The sequence below is a fragment of the Temnothorax americanus genome, unplaced genomic scaffold (assembly GCF_048541705.1).
Source record: "Temnothorax americanus isolate GAGA-0224 unplaced genomic scaffold, ASM4854170v1 Scaffold76, whole genome shotgun sequence".
Lineage (NCBI taxonomy): Eukaryota > Metazoa > Arthropoda > Insecta > Hymenoptera > Formicidae > Temnothorax > Temnothorax americanus.
The window spans coordinates 127318-150133 of NW_027509799.1; the positions used below are offsets into that span (position 1 = coordinate 127318).

The 22816-nt window shown below is 34.8% G+C and overlaps 2 protein-coding genes across 12 annotated transcripts in view; one reads left to right on the forward strand and one right to left on the reverse strand.

Moving 5' to 3' along the window:
* The window catches only part of Hdac4 (histone deacetylase 4), a 211336-nt gene that overhangs the window by 112879 nt on the left and 75641 nt on the right, over positions 1-22816 (forward strand). For 5 of the 11 annotated variants that reach the window (XM_077423066.1, XM_077423065.1, XM_077423069.1 and 2 more), the window contains one exon: positions 22230-22548. The exons of the other annotated variants lie outside the window; for them this stretch is intronic. In XM_077423066.1, coding sequence (XP_077279192.1) covers positions 22494-22548 — 55 coding nt within the window. In that variant the 5' untranslated portion in view covers positions 22230-22493. The remainder of the gene's footprint in view (positions 1-22229; positions 22549-22816) is intronic. 11 annotated transcript variants of the gene reach the window in all.
* LOC143906816 (uncharacterized) lies at positions 12520-13792 on the reverse strand. The gene is made up of 2 exons (XM_077423088.1): positions 13566-13792; positions 12520-13512 (listed from the first exon to the last, which is right to left on the reverse strand). Exons 1-2 carry the CDS (start codon positions 13729-13731, stop codon positions 12587-12589), a joined length of 1092 nt encoding a protein of 363 aa, XP_077279214.1. The 5' UTR covers positions 13732-13792; the 3' UTR covers positions 12520-12586.

Below are 22816 nucleotides of genomic sequence, written 5' to 3' on the forward strand. Positions count from 1 at the left end.
AACTTACTTTCAATACTTAATTCTTAGAACCAGAAAAAGATAAGAAGTTAGTTAAACCGAGATTGAAGTTAATCTACATTGAAGTATTAGAAGTGGGCGACATGAGAGTAGTTCGAGAAAGATCTCTTTAATTCTTCGCGATCCGAATTAATCTTCGACGAATGACAGTACTTTAATACTCTAATTGCGCTTTGATATCTAATATTACTATTTGACACAGTTGTGTTATTAATGTTCGAAATGACAATTAATTTCTCTTATCTGGAAGATTGTGCGAGGAACAAGTCATATAATTTATCAGACTCAACGTGGAAATCGTTTGTTATTTATTCACTGTTTCGAATGTTTGGAAAAGGATTGTCGTAAATTACGCAATTCACAAAGGGGATTGAACGGTAGAATATAATTGATGGTACACCATCTTAAACAGATATTATATTTTTAATTGTTTTTCTATTATTTTTTTTTGCACAGAGCTTTAACGTGCTTTATAACGAGAGATATATAAAAATATGTATTCGAAGTTTTCCTGAAAATTAGCACGATTGATGTATGACTTCTTGTCTGCCTATATTAATCCAAAGATATAAAATATTTTTTTATATTTTTTTACTTATACTCTTTTTTGAAAAACGTTTTAATACTAAAATATTTTGCAACTAATGTTTTAAATGGATTTATATTTTTAAATTTGCTTTTCTATTATTTTTGCACACAGAGACACACGTTCTTTATAATGAGAAATATAAAAATATAAATTATGCATTCAAAGTTTTTCTGAAAATTAGCAGCACGGTTGATGTATGACTTGTACTGTCTATTTTAATACAAGATATATCAAATACTTTTTTATTTTTTATTATAGACTGTTTCTCTTTTGAGAAACACATTGTTATAATACTACTAAAATTTTTCGCTACGAATTGTTTTGCGTTACTTTATTAATCTGAGTTTATCATAACAAAGTATGCCACGGGATGGCACCTTTATTTTATTTTTTTTTTTTTTATACCATAAGCTTACATTAATCCTAATTTTCTTAAAATTGTATTCTATATAATTCTATACAGCAAGTTTTTTGAATAAATTATGTCTGATGATCGCGAATGCATGTAAAGAGAAATTTCTACGCCTGGAAATATTGTTATTGAAGAGAAATAACACAGACGTCACGTCACGGTGGCATGGCGATTTATGCTGCTTGGTGTCGAACATAAAGAATCAGCATTTTCATCCGTGTTCGATGAATGAGGAATGGCTATAGCCATGACATGACGATCGAACGGATTCGGTTCGATTCCCCATTGATCCCGGACGTCGCTTCGCGCGAAGAAGCGTCGTTCAGCGGTCAACGAACGAAAATTATACGCGGCATGAACGCGCCGAGGAAAGATTTACGCGCGAGTTGCGTCGCGCAACATGACGGCGACAGTGGATCACGTCACAACGATCACGTTTGTCGAATCAAACGATCGCGCGTGGAATTCAAAATAACGATATTTCACTCGTTGCCACGTAAAGGTCCTCCTCGCATGCGTCTTCACGCGCGCGAGAACGAGTCGCTTGACATTTGCGCTGGTCGTAGACGATTAATATCTCGATAACCTTATCCGGCCGAAAGTCCATAAATAATATTTTACGCCGTATAAAAATATTGTTGTCATTGTACGCGATGTGGATTTATAATTTATTTATTTATTTACTTATCTGACCCCGCAGTGTTATATCGCATTCCAAATTAACTAACGTATTTATGCATTTGAAAGTCAAACGATGTTAATAATTATCTATACTTATTATTGTTTTAATTAAAATAATATTTTTATAACGTTATTAAGTATAAATATAGACTATAAGGATAACAGTATTGCCAAAACGAAATATTATATTTTACGGTAAAAAAATTGAATTTTATTTTAGTATTATTTTATTTTATTTTATTATTATTTTATTTTATTTTATTATAGATGGAACGTTATTGATATATTATGCAAAGGACATTATATAAAAATAGACAAAGTATAAATGGGATTAATTTCGTATATGCAACTCTCATGTATAGTAATACCATAAATTTTATTTTATATAATTTCATATAACACCAACAATGCCGTTTGTACGCAACGCAGATTATATTACCGGACCAATTAGCGGCGTGTTGAGATATGCAATTTAATTGGGTTAAGCGGATATGCGAGTGCGCAATATTGGAATCTTTCACAGATTCGATGCGCACGTATTTGCAGTCGATAAACACGTATGAAATCGAACGGTGTTTGTAAAACTTCCACTTTTACGCAAGCTGCAACTCGAGACAACTTCAAAAAAATTCACTTCAAAAGATATTAGAAAGAGAGATTTAGGTACGTTTATAAAAAATCAGAAAATAAATATTCTAATTTTATCAAAACCTATAATAGTACACGCAAAATCAATCTGAACATACGTGCATGCCTTTTAATGTAAACGTACTAAAATTAAATTTCTTGATAACTATGCCATAAATCAAGATACCATCTATTACATACAAGTAAAATTTATTTGTAGAGATATAAAATTTTATTCTATTTGCATCCACACATAAAAAGTGCAATTTTAAGAAAAAAAGCCGTTATGTTAGTCGCAGATAAGATATATTATTTATTACTTACGTTTCAACATTTTTATTAAAGAGAAATTGTTTCACTCTTTAACAAGGAATATCGTATCTATAATAGTAGGCGTATTATTGAACATCTTCACAGGATAATCTTATATAATTATGATTGCCGATTTATACATATATAATGTGTAATGGTTATGTAATAATTGTGAGATTCGGTTACAACTCAAGAATCCTCAATTTCGCGATATGTCTGTAAAGGTAAAAAGATTTTAGCTTTTGACAAGAAATAGCGTTACACTCATCTGTAATGCCTCCGAGGGCTCCGAGCTGCATAAAGCGAACTTAACATGAGAGAATTAAAATTCCACCTAGGTCGCACCGCGTCTCGCGAACGCTCCCTCTATTTCTGCTATTTCTTTCCTTGCATACTGCCATCGATATCGATTCATCATGACATTTTACGACGTGGAAGCTGAAGAAACTTACTTCCGATGCCGTGTCATTCCCCACGTAACCGCGTAACCTATGTAACGCGCACGCAACGTGAGAGAAAGAGAGAAACATGATATAGAAACTTTCCCCTCATAAAACGCGCGATCCGCGCGTCGCTTCTTTCGCGAAGCAACGGATTGCAAATTCGTTCTCCCTGAGTTCTGACCCACATAGCGGAGAGTTCTTGCAACTGTCTTCATAATCGTGAACGATCACCCACGGTGAACTTGTTAATTAAGTCGACGGATTTTGACGTAGTTTTAACTCTCAAACGCTATGCTCCACGAAGTAAGTCTTGAAAGTTACAACAAACTTGATATTTACAGTCGTTAACTATTTTTTTTTAGTGTAAAGTGCTTGAAAAAATTCTTTCACGTTTTTAAGAAAGCGTTAAAATGAAAAAATTATTACGAATCTGTCATAAAAAGAGTTAAGAATCTGTCAAGAATCTGACACAAATCACAAAATTAATAAGGACATAAGAAATGTCGAAAATTTCTCTATAATTTCTGAATGCCACAGAGTCCCAATCTGTGTATATACTCCATTTTATGTTCTAAAACGAATTTATATTACATGTGCTTGATATATCTTGTACATCTGTTTTACATGTACTTGATACAGTTATTATGATAAATTCGGTTATTAAAATAAATTATTGGAAAATTATTGTAACTATACTCTTTTTAATGATTATTTTCTTAGAATTATTTTTTTATATGATATTTAATATGATAATTAAAAAATTTCAAGTCAAATTACTCTTTACTGGTAAAAAGATAAACTTCTCTTGCTGCAATTAGAGGAGACCGGGGCTCGTTGGCACAAGAGGCAAGTTGGCAATGTGTTCCGTTTATGTATTTATAGTGAAAGAAACAATGGAAAAGTTATCACAAAAATATCTCTTTTATGACATAGGTATTTTTCCCAAAGTTTTATTTAAATCAAACAAGTATTACAATAGAAAAAGAGAAAACTTTGATTCAAGAGATGGCAAGTAAATTTTCGAGCGTTTCAAAATATCGTATTACTGTTCTTCAGCTTGAGAAGTAAATCAAAGTGACGTATTATTTGTTAGTTAAAAGAAAAGTTTCTGTTACTAATATACGACATGTTATTTTGAGGAACAACAGTAATTTATTGTAATGAAATGACTGAAATCAAACGTATGTATAGGGATGGGGTATGTTATTAGCTCATATCAAAAGGTACGCTTAGCTTGACTTGTTGTTGCCGCGTGCGTGAGACTTGTGTGCATGAGTATATGATTTGCTACCTACAATGTTGATAGAAGCTAGATATATATTTATATTAATATTTTTATGTTGAAGAAAGCTACATCTAAAATAGTTTACAATTGTTTTTCTGCAACAGCATTTTGCTATTCGATCATTATACAAAATAACTTTAAAAGATACAATTTTTATCGAGAAGTATATACATATCTGTTACGCGTTTTGTGTTTCTACACTGAGAGAAAAAATAGGGAGTAATCCCATAGAGTTACTCTCCTAAATATCACATGGGCGCGAATCGAGCCTAAGGTCCGACTGCGCCAGTAACTGTACCGGTGACGCCACCGATTTTCTACTGACAAATCATTGCACTAATATTTCCAGCGAGCTAACCGGAATTTTTCAGTATCGCTCATGGAATAGCTTCGGGTCGTCAAGTTTGTATGTATATATACAGGATAATAAATTTAAATACAAATATTCTTATTTTTTATTGATTACAAGTAATTTTATTGTACATTATTTAATAAATATACAAATAGTTTAATACTATAAATCATATCTTAACGCTACAAATTCAACATTATTTATTTTCAAATAACCACAAAATTAATATTCTATTTCTGCAAATTAATATTTATTTATCATTATAGACATCCAATAACTTTCGTCTATAATACGCTTGCATGCATGTTAATAAGTTTTAGATACAAAATAACCAAAAAAGACAAAAGTGAGATCAAATTAGTGTTTTAATCTATAATCAACGTTTAACAATATATAACTTACCGTTTAACAATATACAATGCAAAACGTTCAGCGCGCTGCTGCTGCAGTACTGTTGTTTCGACCCGAAGCTATTCCATGAGCGATACTGAAAAATTCCGGTTAGCTCGCTGGAAATATTAGTGCAATGATTTGTCAGTAGAAAATCGGTTGCGCCACCGGTACAGTTACTGGCGCAGTCGGACCTTAGGCTCGATTCGCGTCCATGTGATATTTAGGAGGGTAAAGGCCGGTTTTCACACGCAATAATTGGTGGCGCCAACTGACTGGCATTCATTGGCGCCAGAACCAACTGGCAAACTCACAAGTGTTTACACAGTGATTGGCGTATAATATGGAAAATATTTAACATTTATTAAACACACAGTAAATGACATAACAACCATATAACCTCAAATTTTGAGGTTTAATGCTTTGGCCAATAACCGCCAGTAAACGCCACATTACTAGCGCCAGTTTGCATCAAATGTTTACACTTGCATTTTTACTGGCATTAGTCGACTGGCGCGGCCTGGCGCCACCAATCATTGCGTGTGAAAACCGGCCTTAACTCTATGGGATTACTCCCTATTTTTTCTCTCAGTGTATTATACGTTTTCATTAATTTAACATGGACTTTTGTTGCATAGCCAACTTACCCTACTATCGGGGCAAGTTGGCTACAATGCAGCATGTTCGTATTTCACTTATTACAAAGAAACTATTATAATACGGTATACAGGAGCGTTCCTGGTATGAGAATGTAGAGAAAGGTTCTCTCTATCATATTAGTACCTGTTTAATCATGAAAATTAGTTGTTTAAAAACTCAAATGCCGAAATTGTGAAAACTGCCAACGAGCCCCGGTCTCCTCTACAGACAAAATATAGACAGTAAAAGGATACTTTCTCATTTTTATTTTTGTTTATCACTGTAAAGAGAACTGCGTAAGCGAGAAAAATTTCATTTATCTGACGTATTCAGAAAGATTTTTACTTTGTCGCCCTCTCTGTCGCAGAAGGACCATCGAACGTTACATCGCACGCGCGACCAAAATTTTTTAATACCGATAAAAAATTAAATTAAACGCTGTCGGTACACCGGTACTTTATGGTACTTACCGCGTCCGTATCTACATACATTTAGGTGTCTTCACAATTACTGTGCCATCCATGCATGATGAGATGTCGAGAGCTTGCCTTTAGATTCGCCGCTCCCGTTTACGCGTATATTTGAAACTCGTTCCACGCTGCGGGTTAGCGCGAGTACGTGTATCGCGCATACACACACGCGCGCGCGCGTATACGCAAAGCTGTGTATGTGATCGGCGAATATATTATTAGACACGAAAGTAGCGATGAGAGAGAAAGAAATGTGCAAAACGGCGGCAAATTTTGCACGCCGCGGGACCGCGAAAATAGCGATGCGTACGAGGGCGAGAAAAGCGTAGGAGTCGCCGTCGTTTGTTGGAGGTCCCTTTCTCTTTCTTTTTTTTCGGCCTCGTTGATTTTTCTCTCGCCTCGTCGCGCAGCTGATACACGAGCTCGTTGACTGGAGCTTAATTCGGTAGAAAACGGTAGAAGACGCAAAGGCGGGCGTTGCAAAGAGATTAATTTATTAATGTCTTTATAATTATTCCGTAATAAGAACTGCAGCTTAATAAGTTATTAACTTTTTTTATGCATTTTAACATATTTCGATTAATCAATTGCAAAAGGTTCTTAGGGTAACTCCGGTATTTATGCCGCAGATGTCAGAAAAAATAGAATAAGGAATGAAAATGAAGGTACTTGCTCGCAATTATTCTGTTATGTGCCTTTATGCCATATTAGTATTGTGCAGTTGTAATTTCAGTTTTTTACTGTTAATATTAACGAAACTGTCGTGAGTTGAATCGATTTCTCATCGTATAGTACAGCAAAATACAAGTGCATATAGCTCTTGTTGTACCATTGAACGTACAATGCAAAATGCTGGTAACAAGAATTTATTTTTAATGATAGGATAGTGCAACGTTCGCGATGCGCACCGGTCGCGCGTACCACAAACGGCGGGCACTTGTCAAATTATAATAATCGTTTGTATTGCATGGTCGTGCGCTTCGGATTTCAATCCTTCTCGGAGACACTCCACGTTTCATTTATAATATATATATGCAAATAAAATACGATAAGTAAGCGTTAGTGACTGGGCGAACTCAGAGCGATCGATCTATTAGTTTGGCAATTGTTAGAGCGACTGAACTCTCGCCGCGGGGTCTCGGATACCGCGGGTTCGGCGATCTCCCCCCGGTTCGACAATTCGCACACGATGTCCACGCGTGATCGGGCCGTGCGGCATCAGCTGTTACAAGAATCTACATACAGCTCTTGTATTTTTTGTTTAACTTAATATCTTGTATATCCCTCGTGTTTGAGATATACGGCAAATTAGCATGCGGGATTTATGCCATAGTACGGACGCACTTTATAAAACTCGAAATCTCCTATGTGTTCTTTTTCCTTCTTTTTTTGGATCGTATAACAATAATCTTTAATGCATCTATCGCTCTTTGTATTTTCTTGTTTAAATTTTTCAGTTTTATAATTTGTTTATTATTCTTACATCTTAATAAACTTCTTACACACATTTTATAACTTATTATGACATTTTATTGCCTTATTTATAAACATTATTTGTAATTTTTTATAAGGCGTATATTTCACTCATGAATGTCATATAACCCATCCCTCTAGGATATAGGGCAAAAATGCAAGAGTTTCTAAAAGTTTTTTTATTAAATACAAAGAATGAATATTTCATATTTATATTTTTTTATAGTAGTAGACAGTATATAAAGTTTTTATTGGTATAATTTATTTACCTTAAACATAGTAAAAATAGTATTCGATAAATTAAGTTTTCTTTAGCTGTGGCGTATATACCGGAGTTACCCGGCTATATTCTTTATTTTTATACATCTTCCTTATTGTATCCCTATCGTTCTTTAATTTTTGAGTGATATAGTTAATAGTATTTGCGAATAAATAACGTTATGATTATTTTATCGTAATATTGTTGTACGTTGTATATATGACATGACAATAATAATAATAATAACGTTAATTAGAGAAAAAAGTCTCCTAATGTGAGATAAGCTTCTAATATGCGATAGCGGGGTTTCTGCTAAACTAATAGGTTCTATTTATTGGGTCCACCATGAACTTATTGCTCTTGGTGTAAAACCTATTTAGTAGAAAATTCATTGTTCGATCGTGCAAGTGCTACGAATACCGAAATTGTGAATTTAGATGTTGTCAAGTTCTATGAAGGTGAGACTTTGAACCTTTTTTATTATATAATAAATAAATATTTGACGAGTTTTGTATGCAGCGATAGAGTAAGGTCGTATTAATAGGAAAAAATACAGGATATGTTGAGTTGCTTAATTGTAGATAGATTTGGTGATCGCGACCGCAAGGCGTGGGGTACGTAATATGAGATATTTTAGAGTGACGCTCGTTGCTAGAGTATGAAGGTTGGTTATTGTACAGTAATAAAAAGAGGGAAAATACTATGTTAAAGTTAAGGGAAAGTTCATACGAACTTATAAAAGTGTGCTGTATGTATTTTGATGTATTTTGCACTTTATTAGCGATTTCTCGGGGTACCTCATATTATAGGAGCACACTGCTTTTTCGATTTTGCATGAAGCTCATTTTTTACATTTTTTTAATTTTTAGAAAAATTAATATTTAAATTAGATTTTACATTTTAGCATTTTAAAGCTTATTAAATTCCCTTCAAAATGGACTACTACATTTTTCAATTCTGCCCATAGACTTCTGATAATCACACAAAATATGTAGATGTGGTATCTCATAATAGGGGACTTTCCTCTATTATATACTATAGAATATAATATATATGTATATATATATATATATATATATATATATATACCTATATAATATTTTTATTATTATAATTTAACAATAATTAATAATTACAAGGAAATAATCGAGAAATAATATTTAAACAGCTTAAGACTTTTTTACATTTATTTGTTTTAATAGCAATGGTACAAATTATTTTTCGCGTTCTACAGCTAAGATTTATCAAGTGAATGCGACTTAAGACCCCCGCACAATAAAAAATACAAGGAACAAAGAATAGATATTAGCGATTAGGACTAAAGAATCAGGAATAAAGCTGGATGCACGATGAAAAACACAGGCAATAGAAACAGGGAATAACACAGGCAATAGATTTTTAACCTGTTAGCCGTGTATTAATGCTACACCAGCTTTTATTCTTGATTTCTTATTTCTAATCGCTAATATTTGTTCCTTGTTCCTTATATTTTTCATTGTACGAGGGCCTTTGTTGTCGGTGGCGATTGACTTAATCGCGCGACGCGAATTTCCGTGGTGCGCCTTTATCGCTGTATATCGGTACGTGAAAAGTCTCGGAGGCGTGGCAACGTCGAATTTAGATTCTTAGTGGCTACTCAACGAGAGAAATAGACTCTCGGTGGGTACTGGGTAGGTAAGATAGTCGCTTTTTCGAGAGAAAGAGAGCACGTGAGAGAGTTAGGGGGAAGGGAGAGAGAGAGAGAGAGAGAGAGAGAGAGAGAGAGAGAGAGAGAGAGAGAGGAGGGAAGGAGAGAGGAAGAGATATATGGACAGGTTTCGGCGCGCAATCGTGAAACGAAAGGAATCGGGCAGCGAGAAAAAAAAATATATATAGTCCCCTCCTGTGTCGAATGTGGTGTTCTATTGCTGACACACCGGTTAGAGACTTGACTTTTGATCGATGGCAAAGTAGCGCGATCGCCAGATTTGTCTTTCGGTTCGCGTTCTATCGAGTTTACCGTTAACTTTAATCAAACGGTTGTTGCGTTATATCTCCGAGGAGTAAAAAAAATCTGTCGATTAATATCGACTAATGTATCCACGCGTAAAACAGCAATATAATTGTTTTGAAAGCAGCGAGCTTCAAAGATTCGCAAGCGTAGCGCAGAAATAGCAACGGATATTAAGGCTCCTGGATGGTCACCGCGGCCATATTGGATTCTTACTATCGAGGCGAGGAAAACACCCAATTTTGTTGTGCATGCCATTTTTAAATAAAAAGACATTTCAATAAAACATCACAATAGATCGTTTCAGAACACTTCCGAAATTGGCCGAAAACTACCCTTTTCCCTCGACAATAAACAAACAGCCATAAAACGAAGCCTAAACATACGGGAAAAACAGCCGTTTAACGACTATCGAAAGGAGGTGAAAACATTCCTTCCGCATGCAAATCTTACTTTTCGGCCAATTTTACGACTTTCACGAATACGTTAAACGTTAGAGCACAAGCACAGAGCGAATAATAAAGAAATAGCACGCACAACAAAATAGGTTGTCAACATGTCACAAGACAGAATTCTCCATTGGAGAGAGTGAGAAGAGAGAGTTCTGATTTCTGCCGCGACGGTACGTCGCCACCGTCAACGCAGAGTTCTCGGCTGACCATCCAGGAGCCTTAATTGAGTACAAGTTAATTTAGAGAGCAAGCAACCCTCTTTCTCATTTTCTAATAATATCTTAATCTTGTACACAAAAATTTCTCGTCATCAGTTTTACATTCTTGATTATTCTAGTATTTCGACGAGTTAGAAGTGACCAGTATTCCAATTATTTATTTTTCAATCGGAGGTCGATATATCTGACCACTTTCCACGGTGACTATGTTACCGTGTAGCGCATAAGTTTCTGCTTTTTAAAGAAAAATCGATTCAATCACTATATGGCTGCAGGTATATCGCGGTGTGTTGGATAAATTAGTGAATTAATAATACCTCGTCTTATACGCAGCGAGTTGGAACACGTTGCGTACGCGCGCGCGCGCGGATGTGTACGTGTGTATGTATCCATGTTTGTACGCGCGTATATGCGTGGAACGAACTAGCCGCGACTTTTCTCTTCGAGTATATGTATACTTTCTTCAGTCACCTCGAGGAACACGTCACACGATTCCACATGTACAATTGTCGTCTATAGTCTTTCCACATCACATGCTATATTTCTCATGGAATTTCCGTGTCTCTGTGCTCCGATATCGATAGGATTTTTGAATCGTTCGTTTGAATCATCGATTCTACGTCTTGATCGTGCAAGACGTAGAAGGCATGAATTGTCCTTCCGGTTTTAGCTAAAGAGGAAGTAATCTTTATTATTTTGTTGACTATAGAACTCGATCTGCGCTGATAGTGCTCTTTGTGTATGTATTATACATATTTATACATATATGTATATTAGTAAATGCACTTGCATACGAAAACGTGTTATAACATAAAAGAACATGTTAAATTCATTTCCATTTAGAAATATATAATAATCTTAATAAACTATAAAATCAAATACAAAATTATTTTTAATTGAATTTGTGTACTTTTATGAAAATATTCGATGTTTTCTAACATTGTTAACCAAGGTGTACAGATGACGTTAGTACGTTATTCTTCTTGAAACATAATTTGATGTTAATATCGATTCACATAGGTGTGTCTAGCCTCAGGGCTCTAACGGGTGCGACCTATATGGACGAGGGAGACCACCCAATCTGACCCAACAATCTATATTTATCATTTTGTGCCGTTTAAATCTATACCAAATTGCTCGACACGTGTATTGAAATTTATTCAAATGTCCTTTCGATTTGATTCATCGTCGTCTCGCACTTATTTGTTTTATACGATTTTTTAAAGAAAAAATATACATCACTTATGTGTATAAATAGATTCGCACAATCCGGCACAATCTCTGTAATGATTTTTCTCTTATTTTCTCGAGAGATTTCTTATTTACGACAGATTTGGTCGCTTTGCAACTACGCGTTTATATTTTTGTTTATCCTATTTTATAATATGAGAAGAAAGTCGCCAACACGCCTTAATCTTCTTCTTTGGCATGCCAGAATACCATTATAATCGCCTTTGGCGCTCTCAGGGAGTCTTCGCAATATATATCTAGAGGCGGCCAGGAGGCAAGTTCAACATCCCGCTAATGGTACAGGTTCTCCACCTCGGCAAGAAGAGCATTCGCAAAGTGGTTACCGCTAAGAGAGAAAAGATCCGATCGAATTATAGATAGTGGTTACATGTCTAAATATCTCGGACATAACATCCCGCGACAAAATATCCCGGTCTTATTATCCCATCGACAGAACATCCCGCGACAATATATCCCATGGCAAAATATCCCCTGGCAAAATATTCCATGACAAAATATTCTCTGGCAAAATATCTCACGACAAAATATCCCTAAGATGCAGGAATGTGAACATATGCACAGCAACTTATAGTTTAATTTATAATTAAATACATAAACATTAATATTTCGGGACTACCGCACCTCCTCCGAAAGCACGGGGGGGGGGGGTGTGCGTGAACCTCGGTTCGCGTGGAAAGTGTATGTGTGAACTATTTCGGGACTACCGCACCTCCCCCGAAAGCACATCAATCAAACAGAGCCTTCCAGCGTTTATTACGACGAGGTAGACCAACCCAGGTATGTTCGTAATAATCAACAACTTCGCGCAGGTCATCCCGATTGTCAGTGAAATATTCAGAATTTTTAAGTACTTCGAACGCTTTAGTTACATCAGGAATAGGTACATACGCAATAGCAATCAACATTTTTATGGCAGACGCAAATTCGCTATCGCTACCATACCGATTTTGCAAACCAGCAGTCTGTACATGCCGATAAACGCATTGAGCGAAATGAAAATGACACCCTTTGATTGTGGTATCAGGAAAACTCGCTTCGAAAGCGGAAATAAATGATTGCTCGTAGTCTATCATCAACACATCAGGTTTAAGCCGGGGTTCAAGTTCCTTCAGCACTGTCAACACCGAAATGTACAAACGTTTTTGTTTCCCGGGAGCTAAAATATAAACTAATGGAAGGACCTTGCCATCATGAAATCCATGTATTGTGTACAATTGAGCAAAACATGCCGGCACACTTTTGAATGTTCCGTCTGCAAACCAAACGTCACATGAAGACAGGCACTCCAAATTTTTTGCTGTAGTAAAAATTAGCGTTTGTTTTTTCCCGCCACTGTCATGCATCAAAAAACTTTCTCCTTTATTTGTTACTTTGAAATGTTCCGGTATTTCAAGATCTTTTACATTGCTTGGGGTCGGTAATTGAGGATTTGCGCGTGTCCTCGTCCGTTGTACCGTTCGATGCAGGGACGAAACACTCGGTAATTCAGCAGCAGCCGCTTCGGTTATGTTTGAAATTCCAGCGGACACAATCGCACCTGTGCTCTCTGAGGACTTTTTGGCTCGTTTCTTAATTTTTGCTATAGCCAGTCGCGACTCAATAAATGCAGCATTTGGACCATGATTGTGATCGGTTATTTTCAGAACTGTTCCTGAAAATAAAACTATTACACACGGAACAGTAACGAGAAGCGAATCCACCTACCATTCCGTGTCATCGAAGATGTGTATACTCGACCGCGACAACTCTCCTTATACTTAATGCATCGCCAGACAACAGCATCAGTATTTTCGCGATGCACACCATAAATAAAACCATGAAGCACTAATTGTCGCTTCCCCTTCTGACTACTGACAAATTTCAAAGGCATCGCACACCTGACCGCACACTTCTAACAGATGTAACTGACTGACAACCGTTTTGATAATAACATCCAGACATATGTTTACCAGTACACGTTCCTTATTATTGTTTATAACCGAATGACGAGATAGGGATATCGAGGCGTTCGGCGCTCTACCTAAGATACGGCGCGCACAATAGTTGTTGTGCACATGTTCAATTTTGAATATATTCCTGCATCTTAGGGATATTTTGTCGTGAGATATTTTGCCAGGGAATATTTTGTCATGGGATATTTTGCCAGGGGATATTTTGCCATGATATATATTGTCGCGGGATGTTCTGTCGCTGGGATAATAAGACCGGGATATTTTGTCGCGGGATGTTATGTCCGGGATATTTAGACGTGACACCATAGATAGTGTGTATTGATGACTTGGACGTGATCGATAGATTCGTATCGTGTATAGTTTCTCGTGGATCCCGAGATTTTTATTTTTTCTCTTTTTATCACGTTCTTACTCCAAAATATTCCTCTTCTAACAGAGAAGTTACATAATATTTTAGTCAATAGTGTTGTCATAAGTCACGCTATAGGTATATTGAGATTATTTATTAAGTTAAATAATTATAAATTTGAAACTACTAATACTTTATACGTATATATGTATGCACCTATATCATTTATTATGTGGTTTACTCAAATAAGTATAAAATATATATTCTTAATATTTTTAAAAATTTTTGCAAACATAGGAAATAGCGTACGATGGTTTAATTACTATACTCATCATGATTTAACACTTTATTTTAGATATTATAAATATCAATTTGCTAATAATAATTGTTTTGTATAATTATGAGATTGTTAATAATAGAGAGAATAGCCATAAATGCAAATTTACATACCCTTGTGCAGCTGACTCCCACCCCCCTCTACTACGAAGTAAAAGAAATTAGGCTTAGAATTATAAGCTGGTTGTTCTGCAAATAAAAATTGTTTTAACTCGCGCGCGCGTATAGATAGAAATTAAATTTCTTTTGTAGCGAGCCTGAGTGAACGTTCATAAATAGCTTATAATTCTAAGTTACTTTTTTTTACATAGTGGAAGGCCCAGCTGCAAAGGTACATTTATCACGCTTCGCGTAGTAAAATCCTTTCATCGATTTAAATCTATTCTTTCTGTGAACACGTGATTTTAGTTGCACGCGAGGGAAAATCAATATGTGCGATATTTGAGGAATGCCTCTCGATTGAATGGTTGACAAGGTATGCTGGAGGAATCGATCAAATTGATTCGACCACGAGTGATTTCGCCGAGAATCGAATCTTTTACGTCGAACCGCTGGAGACGCAAAGATTAATTGGGTCAGTCATCGTACCGTTCCTTTCCATTTCCAACGATGATTACGGTGTGTAATACGCACGATCATAAATAAACGTACCGAATGTCGCAGCTCCGCTTTCATAACGCAGACGAGATGCTCGACGAAATTCACTATCGCCGTCCAATAGTACGAATACGAATTCTACGTTTATTTAAAAAAAAAAAGAAGAAAAAAAAGAAAAATTAAAGATGTTTTCAACGCTATATTTTTGTGGCTGAGATTTCAAGCAGATCTTATCGCAATCGCAACATTGTTAATATTTATTTATGAAAATCCTGTGACCTCTACTTATGCGGAGGTTGGTTGACGTTGACGTCCCGCTGCGCGGCAGGGGGGAAGCATAAAGGTTAGATTTTTGTCGCGTAAAATAAACGAATTTTGGCAAATAAATATGTGGAATACATTCAATTGCTATTTTAAGGTTTAAAAAGAGTTGTTTGTACAATTGAAACCCAAATACGTTATTATTCACGTTGAAATGTGGAAACAATTCAAATAATAAATGTGGTCCTGTTTTATTTTTACAATTTCTTAATAACTATAAAGACGAATTATTTCAGTCTTCGAGAAAGTTTTTCCTAAATACATATAAAAGAATTATTTGCACTTATTTTCATTAAAATTCTTATTATTTTTAATATGCTTTTGAGAGTTACATTACAGGTTAGATAACATTTTTTCTTCATACCTCGGTCGAAAGTACGTACTTTCGTCCCTAATAGCAGGGACGAAAGTTTAACATTTACTCCCTATGAGAAGTACACGCGCGCCCTCTATAACCTTAAACTTTAACGCCCTTTAACCTTAAAAATAGTCATCAATATTGTTCTGTCTCGTCAGTTAATTTAATATTAAAATATTATTAAAGTCAATTCAATAATTTAGCAAAAATGAACAATATGTCATCTGATGAATCCGTAGATAAGGAAGAAGTTATACGAAATTTCGATGCAGAAGCGCGATTGATAATAAATACAGATACGTTGCCAAAGAAGTCTGTTGATCGATACAATCTATTTTTGATAGAATGGAATTAATTTATTTTTACAAAATATGACAAGACTTGACTCTTCGAATGTATTTGATGCCTGCCCCCACGACCAGCAGCACTCGCTTCGCTCGTGCCGCAAATGTCGGGGGCAGGCATCAAAAACATGCTTTTAATATTTAAAGTTAAAAAAAGTAAAATTAATAACGTACTTTCGACCGGCTATGAAGAAAAATAGTATACACTACGCGGGCCAAAAGTTGAAATCTCGGTCCTGCTCGTCATGATGGCGCAGGGCCGAAAATTCAACTTTTGGCCCTTGTAGTGTAATATACTATTGCTGTGTCGTCCGTGTATATAAGAGAGAGACAAGAGTATAACTTCAATAATTAATTACTCGACAACCATGCAGACAATTGTCTTCAACTTTGGCATGGACGACAGATTTCCATAGACGAATATCCTCCATAAATTTGAACTAATTCTTATCAAATTGAGTTGAGCAACCACCCTCTTTAAACCGTCATGCGACTCTCGACAGTCCTCCTTGGATACTCCATTGTTTTCTCTTTTTTTTATTTCCTCTTTTTACTTTAGATTGATACTCCATCGTTTTCACTTTTTTTTATTTCCTCTTTTTACTTTAGATTGATCTTCGTTTCAATAGCATCAGCATAGTAGATTTATCTACTTACTTAATACAAAAAATCTTCAACAATTATTGTGTCGCATAAACTGAATTATTTATTATTAATTTAATAATTGTTATCGCGTTGTATTTGCTGCTTATAGTTGCCCATGCGCAGTCGTACTGAGATTATCAAGAAAGAATGTGGCATAAGATTTAGTCGAGATGAATTTACGGCTAATAAAATAACATTGATTAAGTGGCGAGAAAAAGAGAGAGGGTTTGTCCATGGGTCAAAAAGGTTTACGATAAAAGAGAAGAAAAGGAAACGGTAGATGACGTCATGGCAGTCATTCGCGCCACTTAGGCGAAGTCAAGGGATCAATTTACGACGTGAATGGTCAACTACTTGCCTCTCCCGAACATTCCATTCTCTAACCTCGAAACCTCTTTCCGCTTTCGTTCACCTTATATCATTCGAATGCCGAATCGATGACATGACAAACGACGTTATCTCCCCGATAACAGAACGAATTGCATAACACGTTGAGTAATGTATTAAATAATAAGAAAGTATAGATATATTTTCTGTTGCATTCAATTGCGATAATCTCTTATGTGGTCTCGTAATAGATTAGTCACAAGGTTATGTTATTATAGCAATTTATATATCGTCAAAAGTATCATACTCATTAATTAAAAGTATATAAAATTAAGTAAAAAATATGCATATGTAAGACTAAATAGAGAGAAAATATATACAAAAGTAAATACGTATACAAAAAATTTGTCATTAATTATACATATAGAGTTCGGATTGTGTTCGACAATCGATGAAAATGGTGTTTGCGCGATTAATATTAGATACAATTATTCATACAGCTACCAAAATTAGCGTAAGAGAAGTTTAGATATTTATACGAAAAGCAGAAATTTACGTTTGGTATTCGCGTATTGGCGTTCGCTCGATATTTATCTCCGCGGTGAAGAATTAAAACAGCGCGGGAATAAAAATGGAAATGTTACGCGGCTTTGCGAAAAGGAAAAACGAATTTCGTCGCGATCTCAATAAGAGTAAAATGATACGCCTGCGCTGTATAAAAGGTTCTTTTAGGCGCGGAGGAGACGTTAGCTTGGTTCTTTCGTTGTTTGTATCTATTATGCGGTCAATGATCTTCCTTTCTTTCGCTCGCATCTATATTGACAAAGATCGACTCGCCTTCCCACGTATACACAATTTCGCGTTATCTGTGTTTTTTCAGGACTATTTAACGTAAGTCATGTGTACATAAAAGCGAAACAAAGATTTCATTTCGAGTTGAAAATGTTTCGAATTTCTCGCGTGCCGCAGTTATAATTGAAGCGGGAAATGCGAAATGAACCATAGCTCATAAATTATCATTATTAAACAAGTCGTATATGTAAAAGTTGGAAATATTTTGAATTTCTCCTCTATACTGCGCGATTATTATAATTGCTGGCGAAATGCGGAATAAAATGTAACTTAATTACACATTTATCATTAGAGTTTATTCTACATATATTTGTATATATCGTTAAAAAACACGAGATTCTGCATACTGTATTGGAGAAAATATAATTTCCGTTCATGATCTAAAACTGTAAAATTGATATTACGTTATTGCGCGATTAATGTCGCAACGTTAATGCCAGCCGACAAGACAGTTTCACTTGATAAATGAAAACCCATGACTTATCATGCGACTAATATTTTATTCTCGCTTGCTCACAAATCGATTGTGCGTAGAGGGAGCCGTATAAATGACGACGAGAATGAGAGATATTCTAACATCTTGTGTTTCGCCGCTCCGACAATAGTTCTATCATCAATCATGCACCTCGGATACACGTGCGAAATCGACGGTTACGTATTAATCGCGTCAATATTAAAAGACTGCGTACAGTTAAACGTGAGCAACGCTATTACTTAACCTTTAAATAGCCAGCTATAGCGTCAGAAAAATAAATACGATATATACGATTTGGCAACACTTCCGCACGTGTCGTTCATCGCGATTATTGTTAGCAAGGACATTAAGTAGACACTTGTCGGAGGTACGAAATTAGATTTTCATTCTTTAGCGTTCGCGCCGACGTTATTCACGATTTTATCTTACGTATTATAAATGTCAATTTCATCTCACGTATAATGGCTGTTATTGTACTTTTATTTACATTGCACGGTTTTTGTATTTTTTATTTGCACACGATCTGTAAATACAATTTTGTATACTTATTGACTGATTTGTTCAAAATAATATACTGAAAAACCGATTTTATTTTTGAGAGAATTGTACGATTGTGATAAATTCAACCGTGCTGCTTCATTTTCTTAATTAAAGTAGTGACCCCTTCAAAAATCTTAAATGGCAATAGAATAAGTCAAGTAACACATCGTTTTAAAAATCTTTTATTTTTCTTTAACTGCAGTAAAGAAAGTTTTTTCTTTTTGTATATTTGAGTTAAATGCTTCTTGATAAATCGCATTTGGTATTGGTATATTTGACCATATTTTTATAAGTTTTAGGTATCGAAAACTGAAAATTTGCTGTTTATAGAAGAATCTACTTTATTAAATGTTTGAAATACTTTCCAATACGTTAATAAAGCCTCTTATATTTAAAGTTCTATTGCGAATATTTTGAAACATTTTCAGCATTGTTCTACGGCATTCATATCCACCATCTTTTGATGTGGATCTTGTATCCAGTGTTGCGGCATAAATTTTACTTTTTAAGTGTCCGCGAAGAAAAAAATCCAACGAGGAAAATCAGATGAGCTTGCAATCTCACTCAATCAGACTTCTCCATATCTGTCCAATGATCGGGAAAACACGATAATTATGAAAAATTGTTAAACCGGTTCTGATGCGTAAGCGGTTCCATCTTGCTGAAAAAATAAATTGTTTTTTGAAAGGATTATTATTATTAATAATTTATATAATCAATAAATTTATAAATAAATAATTTATATAATCATTGGATTGATGTAATTCTCTGACAGGTTAAGATATAATTCTCCAGTCAAATAATTTGACAGGGAAAAGGATCCAACATGTTTACCTAAAGATATTAGCAAATGTTTGGTTCTTCAGAATGTTGTATAGGATATATATTTCTTTATATAAATATCCTGCGATTGATATTATTCTAATAATGACAATTATGTCGGTTGCATGATATTGTTCCGTTAAAAGAAACATGCACTTATCGAAAAAAACAAATATTGTAGAGTAAATTAGTATCATATTCTGTATTATGGAATTAAACAATAAGTCTTCAAAATCTTCCGAACACTAATTTATAAGATATTTGCGAGACTTTAGACAATTGTCTTGTCTACAACTATGTATTGTTCAATACAATGTCCTATACAAACGCTACTTCAATGGCTTTATTTCTTGTAAGACTCTCCAAATGATATTTTGATCATTGATCCAGTTTCTATTTTTTTAAACAAAATTTTTTAAACAGATTTTCAAGATAATAAATATAAAAAACATTTTTTTCCAGATGTTTCTTATTGAATACTTGAGTTGCAGCTCAATTTTAATTTCCAAGATATAGTGCAATAATTTGAACTTTTTCTGAATATTGCGTTCTATCTTTATACGCATTCTTAAAAAAAACCAGCGACAACATTGACAAGATTTATTGTTACTCAATTGACCTCAGTCATATAGCTTTGATAAGCGCCACAACGGCAACTTTAAGCTTGTAAAACCTGTTACAAACACTGCGCTAGAGTCATGGATCAATTTTTAACACCTTACATTTTCAAATGTGATTTCTTGAGAACCACTCACTCAAATTGAAAAAAGGCAGTTTAAAGAGAATTTAAAGAGAATTAAAAGATCTTTTAAATGACGTGTCACTTGACTTTTATCGCTATTTAAGATTTTTTAAGAGGTATATAGCTACCCTAATCAAGGAAATAAAACAGCAATTTTAATATTTATCGAATCCATACATTTCCCTCAAAATTGACATGTTTCGGTATATTTCGTACAAATTAGTCAACTACAAAAAAAAGAGGATGAAAAGGTTTCATTATCTTACTCCGTATAATTATTATAATTTAACTCTCGCTTTCAGCGCTCTGAATACTTTTAACGAATAGATCGTGCGCGGAATACTTTACTCTCTGCCTATGACGTACTTACTTCAGTTTTTTTTTTTTTTTTTTTTTTCAATACTTTTATTTACTGTGTTAGGGCCGGACGTGTAAACACGCCCATATAGCGTTCGCGATGCATGATTCAGTGATGGGCATGTAAATTTGTCTACAGTGTGCCATTTGTTAGATGTGTTTACACGTCCACAACTGAAAGAGCCGAATAATAAAAATTATAATCTTTTTTTTATGCTAATTTATGGATTTTTGTTAACAATATTGTTTGCAGATGCTATATAAATAAGTTATGATAAATGATCTGTAAAACGTGTAAAAGACGCGTTTTGCTGCGACAATATGCATCTCAAGTAGATAGAGGACTAGAAATTAAGAAAATTTTGAGATTTTATTTTTATCTTTAACTTTTGTATGCTATATTTTTAATCATTGCTTATTAATTTGGTATAGTTAAACGGCCTGACTGGCAAGTTTTATTAGTATATCACAACGACGTTTCGACCACTAATTTTGGGTCCTTTTCAAGTTATTTTAACAATGCTAGAATACGAGAATGAAAGAATATATAAGAAATTTAAAAAACAACATTACTCGTTGAACGGATTTACGATAATAACGATAAATAGGACTTACATGGATCATTGTGCGTCAATTATATAAAATTCGTGGCGGGTCGGAAAAATACGACGGTCTCATGTGAAGGCCGAAAAACTAATGATACATTATCGCATAATACAGTAAAATAAAACTTGCCAGTCAGGCCGTTTAACTATACCAAATTATTATTTCATCACTGGCGAATAATTCTTATTAAACATTGCTTATTACTTCGCGTTTGCCTCTTAAAGGCCTATTTACATAAGACGCAGAACGCAAGTCGCAAGACACACGCACAGTCTACATGTCAATCTAACAAAGAGGTTAGGTTGACATGTAGACTGTGTGTGTGCTTGCGACTCGCGTTCTGCGTCTTATGTAGATAGGCCTTAACTCATCGTAAAAACTTACGTTTCAAGTATTTTTATATTCAATCGCCAGAGAAATATTAGTGTGTCGACAAAATTGCTCGTTTTGGAGAGAAAAACAAATTACGAGCATTGCACCATTCAGAAATGAATGATGCTGTCTCAAGTTTACAATTTTGGAAATTCCTTAGAACAAAATGCAAACTGAAGAAAAATGTTAGCTGTTTCGAGAGAACACAGATACATAGATATCTTACAAATTGCTTTTCTGTAATAAAGTCTTATTATTATTACTGTTCTATGAGCTCTATAGTAATTAGTAAAAGCTTTTGTTTATTTACAATATACTGCTTAATCTATTTTAAATCAAATGAATTGATGATTCTCCTTTATTCTCTTTCTAGATCATCTCTTGGATGTGCGAAAAAAGTGGTAGAGAGCGACGAACGCAGAGAAAATCTCGCCGATAAGACAAGGGTGATGTTTGTAAATTGTTAGTTTTTCGGAAAACGTGAATCCGCGTCTCATGGCGAAAATATAATCGCGGTGTTTACGTTTGCGAGTGTTAAAACCGGTGTTAAGTAAGAGAGAGAGAGGGAGAGATCCGGATGGTGCTCCGCAGTGGATACTAAATATCTCAGTGGATATACTACTTAAGAGTGTGGCATATGGCCCTGGACTATGGTACTACCACTTACAATATGCACCACACGAATCAACTAGGTACGTATCAAAGAACGTGTGCTTAGCGGTATCGAACCGGTTTCCTTTCGGGTTCTCAAAGATCTTCTCTTTTTCGCAAACCAGCGTACCTCCTTAAAGAATTTTGGCTTCTTGAAAGGCTTTTCTTTCTCTCCTAAGGAGAGACTGTAACGAATCTCTTCTTATTATATCCTTATTTTGAAATCTTTATCTTTATAATTCTTATTCTTTCAAATTTTATTTTAAATATGTAGTTTATTTAAGAAATAATTTAAAATTTACTATACTC